The 12,882-nt window shown below is 37.0% G+C and overlaps 1 protein-coding gene across 1 annotated transcript in view; it reads right to left on the bottom strand.

The window, feature by feature from the left end:
* Window positions 1-12,882, bottom strand: part of LOC145670519 (ATP-binding cassette sub-family C member 4-like) — a 195,339-nt gene that overhangs the window by 157,221 nt on the left and 25,236 nt on the right. Inside the window, exons 2-3 of the mRNA XM_081739286.1 lie at window positions 6,154-6,362; window positions 2,129-2,239 (exon numbers count right to left, since the gene is read on the bottom strand). Of these exons, the coding sequence (XP_081595412.1) occupies window positions 2,129-2,239; window positions 6,154-6,287 (245 nt within the window). The 5' untranslated portion in view covers window positions 6,288-6,362. The remainder of the gene's footprint in view (window positions 1-2,128; window positions 2,240-6,153; window positions 6,363-12,882) is intronic.

The raw sequence follows: 12,882 nt of genomic DNA, 5'->3' as shown, positions 1-12,882 counted from the left end.
AGTTAAAAGTTTCAGATAAATAATTTATTTGTTCCAGCACTTGTAAGGCCTAGCCGTAGTCTTTACAGATTCTTCTCTCAAAATTTCTGAAGATACATTTGAACTTGGTGTGAAACAGCTAAAAATACGTTTTCTTTACAGAAAAGTAAATAAAAAACTTAAATTACAGAAATATACATTGACCAATAGTTCTCAACCTAATTCTTATCACGAACCCCATTTTATCACATCATCATGCCAGTGACTCTTCTAGAAACCCTAACAGCACAATTACATAGCAGTCATATGCCTATCATGTTCCTTCAGGTACATGGGAATGTGTCCAGTATGTGCCTTATGTGCACTCATGTCCAAAATTATTGTCGCATATCTATAACTGTGATCTTGTAAGAATATAATTTGATAATGGTTTTGCAGGGTACTTTTAATGCTGATACTATGTGTATAATCGGGAAATGTATATTTGTGGTAAATTCCATAGGAAAAGAATTATAAACACGAAAATTATAATGAGATAAATAAAGTGTTGCTAAATTGACAAGAAAATTTATTTTCGTTTTATTGTTCTTATTTACTGCTCTTTTGACATGAAATTTGCCATATACATGTCTTTGCCGATTACACACATACTAACATTATAAGAAATACCAGGCGAATGCGTTATCAAATTATATGCCTAGAACAACACATTTATAGACATGCGACAATAATTTTGGACATGAGTGTACCTCTGAGAGAGAAGTCATATGAATGGCAAGTGACAGTCACAGGCTATGTCCGCCACTAGGCACATGACTGACATGTACCTGGGGAACGTGCCTAGTATGTTCTAGATATGTTCCCCATGCCGTAAGCGTCAATGAATCACAGAATTACTCCCCCAAAATATGTTAAATCGTCTATATGCGTAATGTGTTTACATTAAGGTGAGTCTAAAAAACACTTTAAACAAGTAAAAAAGAAAAGTATCTTAGGGTGAACGGGAACCACCCATCTTTGGATTACTAGTCGCGTACTCTTCCGACTTGGCCATGAAGGCAATGAAGAAAACGTCGCTTGTAGAGGGATAAGTTGTTGAGGTCTTTGGAATTTGGCTAATCAGAGTGCTTCTTTAACCGCGTATATTCAACGATAACAGTTTGGGATCAGATAAAATCTGCTCGCCATGTAATTTTATAACAAAATGACGAGTGTCTACTTACTTTATTTCACTGCTCTTCCATATTCACTTTCAAATGATCGGCGACAGTTGCCATCTAATAAAGTTGATGCGTTTGTTGCTTCTAGTACACAATCACTTAGAAAAAGAAGCAACAAATGCATCAAATGTGAGAGATGAATTTAGAACGCCTAAATGGCATGCTTAGCACATCTTGTGTTGTTAGGGTAATTCAACAAAATTCAAAATATTTTTTAAAAATATATTTTCCGGTATTAGAATCTAATTATATTTATCTCTTCCGCTTATCTTCGCGACCCGCATGGAAACCCCTCTTGAGAAACCCTGGTGTAGAGTATGCTCAAAACTCATGATTTTACCACTATAAAATGAAATAACACTACAAGAATCACAAAATAACATAATCACGAAATAACACTACTATTTCGAATTTGGGATGGGAATAGAGGTTTATATCTACTCGTCTGATATCATCTTTAAGTAGCACAAACACCATAATTTCAATTGTGTGAAGATGAGAGAATCTTGTAGAATCTATTAATACAAGGATTATTACGGTAATAAGATATAGTAGAATTACAAACTAAACTAATTTTTATCAGCAGTAAGATTGTGAAAAAGGCATTAGGACCACGCGTATGTTGTCAATAAGTCAAACGTTACAACAGTTCCATAGGGATAGCCACAGCCATTTTATCTCCAGGAATTGAAAGAAAATTGATCTGTTAGTCATTTAAATAACGCCATCGTAGAACTTGACCTTCTAGGAAAAAAGTTGATTTTGTTTGTGCGGAAATTATAAATAAGTTTCGATCAGGCAATACTGTCCATGTAAATACGACTGCTATTTGAGAGAAGACCCAAATTTCTATATGTCGGTCATAAATCTATTAATTGCTTGCAACATATATATATATATATATATATATATAATCGGCTAGTATTTACCTTTCTAAAGCATTGCCCAGCTGTTCAGATGAAAATTCAGGCAAAACTGCATAAACATCAAACATGCGCAGACCTCTTTTATACCCTTTCCTTATTAAAGGTAATATCCACCTGCAAAAAATAATACATATACGTAACTAATAAATTTGAAGTACATGTTATTTACCATGAGAAGAATATTCCGACCCAAGAAGAACGGGAATGGGGAATGGCGGAAACTTCGTAACGAGGAACTACATAATTTACACGGTTTACCCAACGTTGTTAGGATCGTCAAGTCTAGGAGGCTTAGATGGGCAGGTCATATGTCTAGAATGGAAGAAAGTAGAAACGCTTTCAGTCTTGACTGGTAGACCCATAGGAAAACGACCATTAGGAAGACCTAGGCGCAGATGGGAGGATAATATTAAGATGGATCTCCCAGAAATAGGAATACAAAGTAGTAGACACTGGATCCAATTGGCTAAGGATAGAAGTCAGTGGAGAGCTTTTGTGAACGCGGCATTGAACCTCCGGGTTCTATAGGCCATAGAGTTAGTTAGTTATATACCATGTGTTCATTTGAATTCTGTATATTGTTAAGCTTTGTTTGATCTTATGCATCAGCAGGTACTCAAGGGAAAACTGTTTGAACATCAACATGGATCCAAAGTGGAATTTTCCAAGTAGAAACTGATTGATTATACAACATTGTTTATAGCTTTTGTAGATTTTAGTTCATTTTCAAGAATCAAAAATGTTCTAACTAGTTCTCCCCCCCCCTTCTTAGCCTCGATGTAGACTATGGTATAACATACTTAAAAATGGTCATGGGAGAGTAATCATTTATTTAGTATTCTTGTCATAATAACTATGTTATTATTTGTATTTCAAGTTTGAAAATAAAGTGTTATCATTCACTGCTGGTGCTGCAGATCAATCACATTAGATCTCAGCTTACGCTTTTACATTCAAATTCTTTACAGTCCACAGCAAAACACCTGCAACATGAGCATGTTAGTTTATTGTGAAACTACGACTTAACAGTGCAGGGGATCAACATAACTTCAAAGTGGCACGAATCACGCCAGGAGAAACCTCGGCTTCCTCCCCTTATTTTAGAGCAAAAGACTTCGTCGTTTCACAATAAATTTACATCCTCATGTTGCAGGTTTTTTGCTGCGGACTGTACAAGACATTCTTTTCATCTAGAAAATGAGTCTTAATACGTCATACTTAAATGTAATATCATACGAAAAGTATGTTACAGCTTCAATTAAGAAAAACACACAAAACACGGAATATCACACTAACCAACATTCCAAACTGGCGCCGAGATTTCTTGGGGTTCTAAATAGTGGAAAGGTCGTAATGGCATGAGCTCATATCAGGTAAATGCGACAGAAGTTACAATATCTCTCACTATCACTGATGCAGGAGCTCCACCATAGTGTTATCTGCGTGACACCATGGATTGTCATGGAGGATGATGGGAGTCTATGTCCAAACGTGCCATTGCTTTCTCCAGCGTCCAGCACGAAGGTGTTGTCGCAAGAAATTGCAACAGTAGATTGAAATCCGTGACTCGTATGCTCTTGAGGTACAACATGCTGCATGAGAACCCCATTAATATCATATTGTAAGTTGTACTGTAAGTTGTAATGACCATCACTTTAACATCAATTCCGTGTGCAAGACAAGTATAAGAACAGATACTTTTTTTTTCGGATTTCGAGATTCTTCGTTCTGGAAATTAATTCAACATTTCAACAATAGGTTCTATCAGTAGCATAGCCAGGATGTGTGTTTGGGGGGGGGGCAAGTCCTGTTATAGGTACATATAGAAAAATTACAAACAAAAAAATATATAAACATAAAAATATATAAAAATTACAAACATCAAAGTACCAAAGTACATTGTTGGACCGCTTTGGGGGGCGGCCCCTCTGGGCCCCCTTCCCTACGCCACTGGGTTCTATCTACTCAGTGAACACTCTATTCAAACTGGAAGCTTTTCAACTTAGCGATTTTCGGTTTTTACGTTTATAATTATAAGAAAACAAGGTAATACATAGCTACAGACGAATCTCTACAGTCGATTCACTATCACGAGCCGCAACATTCTACCAAAACTGGAAGGGGTTGAAATTTGCTAGTACTTGCAGTTTCAAGGTTGATTTCCACAAAGCGAAAACGGTAAAAGAAATCGAAAAATGTGTTTTCGTAGTTGTTTAAGTGTCTGAAGAATAGGTTCCATCTTCTCCTTCTATTCTAGCCGGAAGTAGTAGAAATCAACCATTTCCGGTTTCATTGTAGATCTCCATGTAACAGAAACGGTAATATAGAGCAACAAGCTACTTTTTACAATTGATTTGGCGTATCAATGAGAACCGATAACTCTCTACCAAAACCTAAAGAGACTGAAATTTACTAATCTTTTTTCCGTTTCAATACGTATTTCCATAGAGCAACAGCGATAAGAGACAGCAAATAGTCTCTTTATGACATGGATTCAGCATTTGACGAACAGGTTTCGTTTTTGATGTTATTCTTTTATTGCAACCTGTATTTATAGATATAGGCCTACTTCTCCAAATTTGGGTATTACATTCCTATACGTTGGAAGTCTGCCGTAGTTTCAAACTGTAAAACGAAACTCACTTGAAATACACTTAAAATTGAAAATGAAATAAAATGAAACATTTTGGTTTAACGTCCTACGATTATGCCCTTTAGGCTAAGGAAGACCATTATTAAGGCAAGTAAATGATTATAGAATAATTGGTGGAATAAGAATGAGAGAGGCAAAGGGAGTACTCCGAGAAAACCAATGGACACGATGTTGTCCACCACAAACTTGCTCGGTCGGGAATCGAACCAGGGATCCCACGCACCAGAGGTAAGCGCTCTACCACTGAGCCAAAGTGTCACTTAAAACCGAAGAAGAAATGACCACTTAAGAATATAGTGACAGCATGAGTGGGCTTTAATTAGTTTTGTGCTCACCCCATATTAAAAGTTCTGACCCCAACTGATCTCACGTTAAGCTGCAGGTTCACGTTTTATATGACCTCGGTGGTGTAAGACAATGGTTCCCAAACTTTTTGACTGTCAACATACTTTACTGAACATCTACGGCATCGTGACAAATTTTACTGAACGCCTACGACATCGAGACAAACTTTACTGAACGTCTACGACATCCTCATAAACTTTAATAAACGTCTACGACATCGGAGCAAACTTTATTCAATGCCTACGACATCACGATAAACTTTACTGAACGCCTACGACATCGCGATAAACTTTACTGAACGCCTACGACATCGCGATAAACTTTACTGAACGCCTATGACATCGCGATAAACTTTACTGAACGCCTACGACATCGCGATAAACTTTACTGAACGCCTATGACATCACGATAAACTTTACTGAACACCTACGTCATCGCGATAAACTTTACTTGACGCCTACGACATTGCGACACAGTTGTTCGATTTCTTTTATTATTTATAATATAAATTATAAGCATAAAGTATAAGTTTGTATAAAGTAGTGACTTTATGCAATACTGAACATTGTTGGTGCAGCTAGAGGCATTGACTAGTGAAATCTATTTCAAATTTTATTCTAACTAATTAATAATTGAATCATGATTGATTTTAATTTTAAGACTTCGCGACACACTTTATGGGGCTGCGTGACACACGTTGATTTGATTTTGAGTTTAACGTTCCGTTCAGCAGTGAACTATATGAGACCTACTGATTAACGTGGAATCGCAACCCTTTTTATCTCCTGACGGAATTGAACCCGAGTCTGCCACACCAAAGGCGCGTACGCTAACCTCTTAGCCACGTAGGAGCTCTTTGACACACAGCAGTTTAAGAATGTGTTGTACGGAACACCAACATCCAAATGAACAATGATGATTAAATTGTACCTTATTTTAACAATAAAAAAAGTTTGAGATACAATTCTTCCGTAATATATTATCTTCCGGATTGACGTATTCACTTACCAGTATAGGCAAAAGTACTTACCAATAAAATATAACTGAGAGACAGTTAGCAGATTCTTTGGGACTCTCATGCTTAAAACTTGTGGAGCTGGATACGGAATATTTCCTCTTTCTGACTTGGTTTAGATATTCCAGTTCGGCGGGATTAAGCTCCATAGCAACATTGAACAGAACTCAGTAGAGATATCCAGAAAGTCTTTTCTGCTGGAATTATTAACTCCAGAACACTACCTGTAAAGAAGACAAAATCATTTTTTCGTTATTGGTTCTCGTTCTGTAATACTATGATTTTTAAGAAAAGGTTGGTAGGTAAGTATGTCGCTACTTAAAAATAACAAAAGAAAGGAAAAAAAAGTTAAGAGCCTGACTCTAAAAATAATACAAAATTTACCACTTTTCTTTTGATTCTTTATTCATAAGTGAAAGAAGATAATAAAATTCAACTTACCACAACCATAGATAATGTTATTCTACAACAGAAAATATGAACCTCAATAATTTTCAGTGTTACCATCCGTAGACATTACAGTGTTGCCAGAATAAATTTCCCCAAAAATCTAAGTTAAGGCAGCGATTAGAGTAACGAACTCAACTGTATTTGATTACGTATCATGTTGTTTTGGTATCCTGAGAACTACTTTCTAAATAACATTATTTATTTAATTTTAATAACTGTATGCAAAAACTATTTTGTTTATTACAAACTAAATACAACTATTATTTAAAAAGTAGTTCACAGAATTCCAAGACAACATGATACGTAATCAAATGCAGTTGAGTTCCTTCCTGTAGTCGCTGCCTTAACTTAGATTATGGGGGAAATATTATTCTCGCAACACTGAAAATTCTTTAGTTTTCTATTTTCTGTTGTAGAATAACATTATCTATGATTGTGTTAAGTTGCATTTCATTACTTCCTTTCGCTTATGAGAAACAAGCAAAAGCAAAAATGTAAATTTTGTATTATATTTAATATGTCAGGCTCTTAAGAAACTTCTTAACACTTCGAAAAGATAAACAAAGACTTTTAAGACAGTAAAAACAATGTGCATCAGATACTTTAATTCCTTTTTCCTCACACATACACACACAAAGAAAGCTACCAAAAACAAGATATAAAGGTAACCAAGAAAGTTCTATCGCTTTTTCACACACCACATTCGAACAACGATATATCACCTAAGACGTACCCGAAAGATAAAAAACAGCCGCCATCAGCATCGACGACCTTCTGCCAACGTTCTGGAAGGCCATGGATTAAATCGCGGTAGAACTTGGTGGTCTGTGAAGCGATGAATGTACCAAGTGCAGTATGCACCTCTACTAGGGATTTGAACTGGCGTCCTCTAAGGTGATTTTCCAAAGAACGGAATAGGTGATAATCGGACGGTGCAATGTCCGGGGAGTATGTCGGATGCAATAGTGTTTCCCATCCAAGGCGTAGAATAGTGTTCCGGGTTATACTAGCCACTTGGAGCCCAGTGTTGTCCTGTAACAGGAGGACCTGTTTGCGATTCAGAAGTGTTGACTCCAGAGTTTTGAGTTTTTCTTGAACACGGGTCAACTGCTGACAGTACACAGTTGCATTGATGCTCTGACAAGCTGGTAGCAATTCCCGATGCACGATGCCGCGAGCAGTCCACCAAAAACATAGGAGAACCTTCTTCGGCTGCAGTGCTGGTTTCGGTTGTTTTGGAACCGGCTTAACCAATTATCACGGCGCCAAGAGGCTTTGTACATGATCCCCTTCTCATCACATGTCAACACCCTGTCCAGAAATGGCTCCTTCCTTAGACGAGACAGCAAAGAAACACAGGTTGCCTTCTGGCCCGGAGTCAAATCATGTGGGACCCATCGACCTAACCTGTGGTGCTTCCCAATAAATGGAGATGCTGCCGAATGGTTTTTCTAACCACACTGAATTGTAGTAACAGTTCCTCACATGTCTGACTACTGTTCGCCTCAATTTCTGCCAGAAGATCTTCATTTTGAACGCGTGTTGGTTTTCCGGCACGTGGTGCGTCTTCGAGTGTTTCGTCAGCGTCCTTACGGCGCTGATGTGCATGATGAAAATTAGATTCAGTGTTTACAGTGTGAAAAGTTTCACCAGCTGCGTCAAAGACTGACAAAATACAAACTGAACTTAATTTGTATTAGATGCAGGACGGAAGATGACTAGGGTCAACTTTACAACGCCCAATCGTAGCACTCAGTAGGTCCCGGCGTGCAAAGCCGTCGAACACAACCTCTGTTGCCAAACCGAACTTGTCCCTGACTGAGACAATGTTAGTAGGGTTCCTGAAGAATATTTCCCTCTACTGACATAAAAGTTTTCAATTTCTTATCGAATTTTAATTAGTTTGAGTTCAGTTTCGGACTGACCAGGGCAGGATGGCAGGAATCCCTGCCGGGGCCCTCTTTATGGAAAATAAGATAAAACATGTCCGCTTTGTTGGAGCATATAGTTACTCGTTGTAGCTTGCTCCGTTCACAGAGTTCGGTGGCCTGCAGTATTGATTGTAGTCTTGGGGTCCCATTATTGGAATGAAACTTACAGTATTATAAAGCCCTGTTTGGGACCCTTTGTTTGGGGTCTAGTAAGAATATATTTCAAGTATATGAAGAATGGGGTCCCGTGACTGTCGAAATGAGACTGACTTATAAAATCCTGCTGGGGCCCTCTGTTAGTCGTTTGACAAGTTATTGCAACACCATAAAGAAACAGAACAGGTCCCCACACTGGGGCCTTATTACCACGCGTAAATGAAGCTTGCAACTTTGTGAAGAAAAGCCATCCCTCCCTCCATCACAAAAAAAATTAAGAAGAAAATTAGTATCATTTGTGAGAAACTTAAGTGTCCTAGAAGAAACTTAATGTCCTTAGTATCCTACATGTTTCATGGGAAGGGAAGATGGGCCCTCCAAGTGACGCTCCTGCCGGGGCCCTATACCACCAGTTCGCGAATGTTAGAGTTCAAATTCGTATCAAAACACTTACATGATAAGATTAATGTAGCTATATTAAAGGAAGGACCAACCACATTTATTTATTTATTTTTTTATTTTTTGCTTCTATTTCACTTACTTTTCCTTCACTTTTTTTTTTTTTTTTTTTTTTTTTTTACAAAAGAAAAATATAAACACACAGTAATGCTGGTTTGAACACATAGACAGTATTGCTATTGTGTTGGTTCATTTCTGAAAAACAAAGAAAAATTTAAACATTTATATTGCCAACCAGTTTACGCGTGAATTTTGTTGGATTTCCATGTTTTATCGAAAATATCCCTTTCCTAGGGGTTGCCATTTGTCCCGGAAAATTCGGGACCGTCACGGAATCGAGATCTGCATCCCGGAAATATTTCTCGGTATGCTTAAATGTCCCGGATTTAAGCGAAGAGGAAAGGAAGGGAATATTGTCGTTTGCTTTTTTCACATAATTAGGTATATCATTATACCCTTTAACTTCTAAGCATGGCAATTCAAAAATTGAAAAAAATTGAATACAAAAAACATGGATTTAATCAAGTTCATGATTTAACTACTTTGACATTGAACGAAGCATTTGTTTCATTGGGCCAGGACTGCTCGATCTCATCGTTATTTTTAGTACTCTCTTTCAATCTACATCTTGCTTCTGAAATATTTTAATTAATAATTCGTGACCGATATTTTTGGTAATTTTTCGCTGACCATTCAAGAAGAAATAAATTAATGTTTTAGTTAATAAAACTGAACAGACAATAATGGAAAATGTCGGAGTATTTTACACACAAAAAAAAGAAAAAGAAAAAGAAAAAAATGCTTATGAAGTGGGGAAAAGTGTATTTTTTAAAATTATTTGCGACAGGTTTCTTTTTCCTTCTTTTTACACAACAATGTTTACGCGTTTCCATTTTCCCTTCTCAGCCACCATGAGTCCCTTCTGAAAGGTGTTATCCATGTGGTTTTTCTGGGCAAAGGGAGCACAATTAATGCCCAGTATTAATCCACATTGTTGAGTAGTGCTGTAGGAAAAGTCCATTCGCAAGAAAAGACCTGGGATGTTGCCTGGAAATGTCATTCTTCTCCATAACAATGCCCTCCCCCACAATTTGACAACAACAACTCTGGCCGAAATCTGCTGAGAAGTTCTGCCCCATCCCTCCTACAGACCAGACTTAGCCTAGTGATTATCATTTGTTTGCACCCCTTAAAGACTATCTGGGAGCGAAGAAGAATCAGGAACTGCCACAATGATGGCAACGGTGCCTCGACGCGCACAGAGAATACTTTGAAAAGCTGATATAGTTTGGTGCTTCTTGTGCTATCTGTTTCCTCTGAACAAATAAAAGTCCCGGTCAACCTTGAACGACCCATGTAGCTACATCTGGATTGAAACTACTGTATAAGCCCCCGTATGTCTAACTAAAAGTAGAGTATATCTACCGAGTTACACTGCTTCCATATTCTGTCAATCATGTGAAGTAATGCAGAAAACTACTAAAACTTTCCCTATAATACCTTCTTCACTAAGTAACACGTAAACATAACAGCACTTACTATAATAAAACAAATGCAATAACTCGTCATAGTACGTCCTATGGAATTTCAATGTACTATTCTAATTTGTACTATGTAGACTGAGGAACGCACCCACGACGGGTGTCCAGGGGTCCGGACACCCCAAATTTCGTTACTTGACTAACATTAGTAGATTTTCTTGACAAAACTGCACTTCTTTTTGTTGGGATATAAGAGTACGTAGGTGAAAAGGGTTTTAAAATATGACACTAGCCGTTGCTAAGATAGTTATGAGTATGTGCAAACAGTAAGAAATAAGATGTAACGAAGATATGGATTATTGATATTATGATTTAAGGTTCAAGATTACAAAATATATTACATAGATGAGAAATATGATATAATTGGATTGAAGATACGAATGAGATTTATATGAAGCTACTATAAAGGTATAGATAAAGAATAAACATGCTTTAAGTGGATATACGAAGTATTGATTTGAGTAGACTACTGTTGTAGTAAATTATATGCAACTAAGTAATTTTAATCTAACACTTTTACAGAGAAATGATTGATGTAGGATAAAGATTTTATTTTACGCCTCATCAGTATTCTTTCTTTCTTTCTAAAAATAATCTAGTTTTATCATTTTTTCTAAAAATATAGGTGAGCAGAGCCTTTCTATTTCAACTGTGCCCCCTTCTGGCGCTGCTGTCGATTTGTGATTTCCCGTACATGCCTCGAAATAGGAGAGACAACTTGCTGTGGATGAGATCTTTCAATTGTTAGATGCGGAAGTGTTGCCACAAAGAATTATTTCGTGGACTTCGCTGTGTCCTGTTTTGTTAGCCATTCTAAGTAGCCTACGATCTTCACTCGTCAAGACCAAACGAATGAATGACAAATTGGCAACATAGGCATAAGGTCATTCACTTCTTTTCCCTAAGCAAAGGGAGAATTTCCTCCGTCGAAGGGGGCGGGGATGGGGCTGAAGTATAGTTCGCATATTTTCCGAGGGCACAGATGGAATAAACAGGCTATAATAATTAACGATTATTTGTCGTCTTTTCGGGTGCAGAATAAGGTAGTTCAATATGACATAAATATTGGACCCCTCGAAATACTTTGGAACCTTCCCAGCAAACATTTCTGGCTGCACAAGTATGTACGCTACTATATTACAATTCTCCCCATTTCCCTGAGTAAATATTTAATAATAAGACGGCATTGGAGGCGATTGGACGTTAAAAGTGGGGAGGCAAGACATGATTTGAATATTTGTACATCAATGTTAATTTTCCTGGTTGTTTCTAATACTTTGACGAAAGATTGTATAACTAATAGGATACTATCTTTTTCAGTTAAAATACAGTATATCGTATTTTATATTTTATTAAGTAAACTGACTAGAGCAACGCAAGTAGGTACTAGCCCTTTGTACTCCTAAACAACGGAAGAGTGAGAAGAAATTTCATTCCTTGCTCATGGAACATCTTAAAATTCTGTCTGGAAAATTGTGATCAAATTATTTAATAACAAAGTTGCAAAACAAATAAATAGAAAGGATAATATTAATCATGGTAATGAATAATGAGGCTTGTTTTGTAGAAAATATATTGAAACTGGGGATTGATAAACAACTTATATTTTTAATTCCACATATACTATTAAATTTATGTTATTACTCTTAGAAAATGAAAGACAATAAATACTATAGTGAAAGCTTTACTAACGGACACATCTATAAAGCGGACACCTCCCATAACGGACATATTTTGTAATCCCCAAACATCGTAATAGAAAAAAAAATAGTGGCAAACCTCTCTAAAGCGGACACTCTCTAGTACGGACACGGACAGTCTTTCTTGTCTTTTATAGGTATTGTTTACCTCTTATTACGGACACTTTCTCTAAAAACAAGTTGAAAAATACAGTAAAAATACACTTTTAGTAATTCATACTATGTCACCAAGAAAGAACATGAGGGTGTGACAACAGTTTGCCTCCTTAACTGTCTGTTCAGCAACTCTGAGGAAGGGTCTTTGTTTCACAACACCCTTATATCTTTTGCTTGCATTCCACTCCCACCCAATCTGTTTCAGAAACAAAAGTGATTGACAGTTGCCCACTGTTTGGGATGACACATCATTCTACTGTTCCGCTGGAATCTCTAACCAAACAGAAGACAAGTTTGGTATTTTTGACCACGGGTACGTATATTGTCTTTTTTTTTTTAAATGTCATTACT

The sequence above is a fragment of the Thermobia domestica genome, chromosome 14 (assembly GCF_964235325.1).
Source record: "Thermobia domestica chromosome 14, izTheDome1.hap1.1, whole genome shotgun sequence".
Classification (NCBI taxonomy): Eukaryota; Metazoa; Arthropoda; class Insecta; order Zygentoma; family Lepismatidae; genus Thermobia; species Thermobia domestica.
Note: the sequence above shows the minus strand (reverse complement) of the source record. Positions and strands in the feature narration are given on the sequence as shown.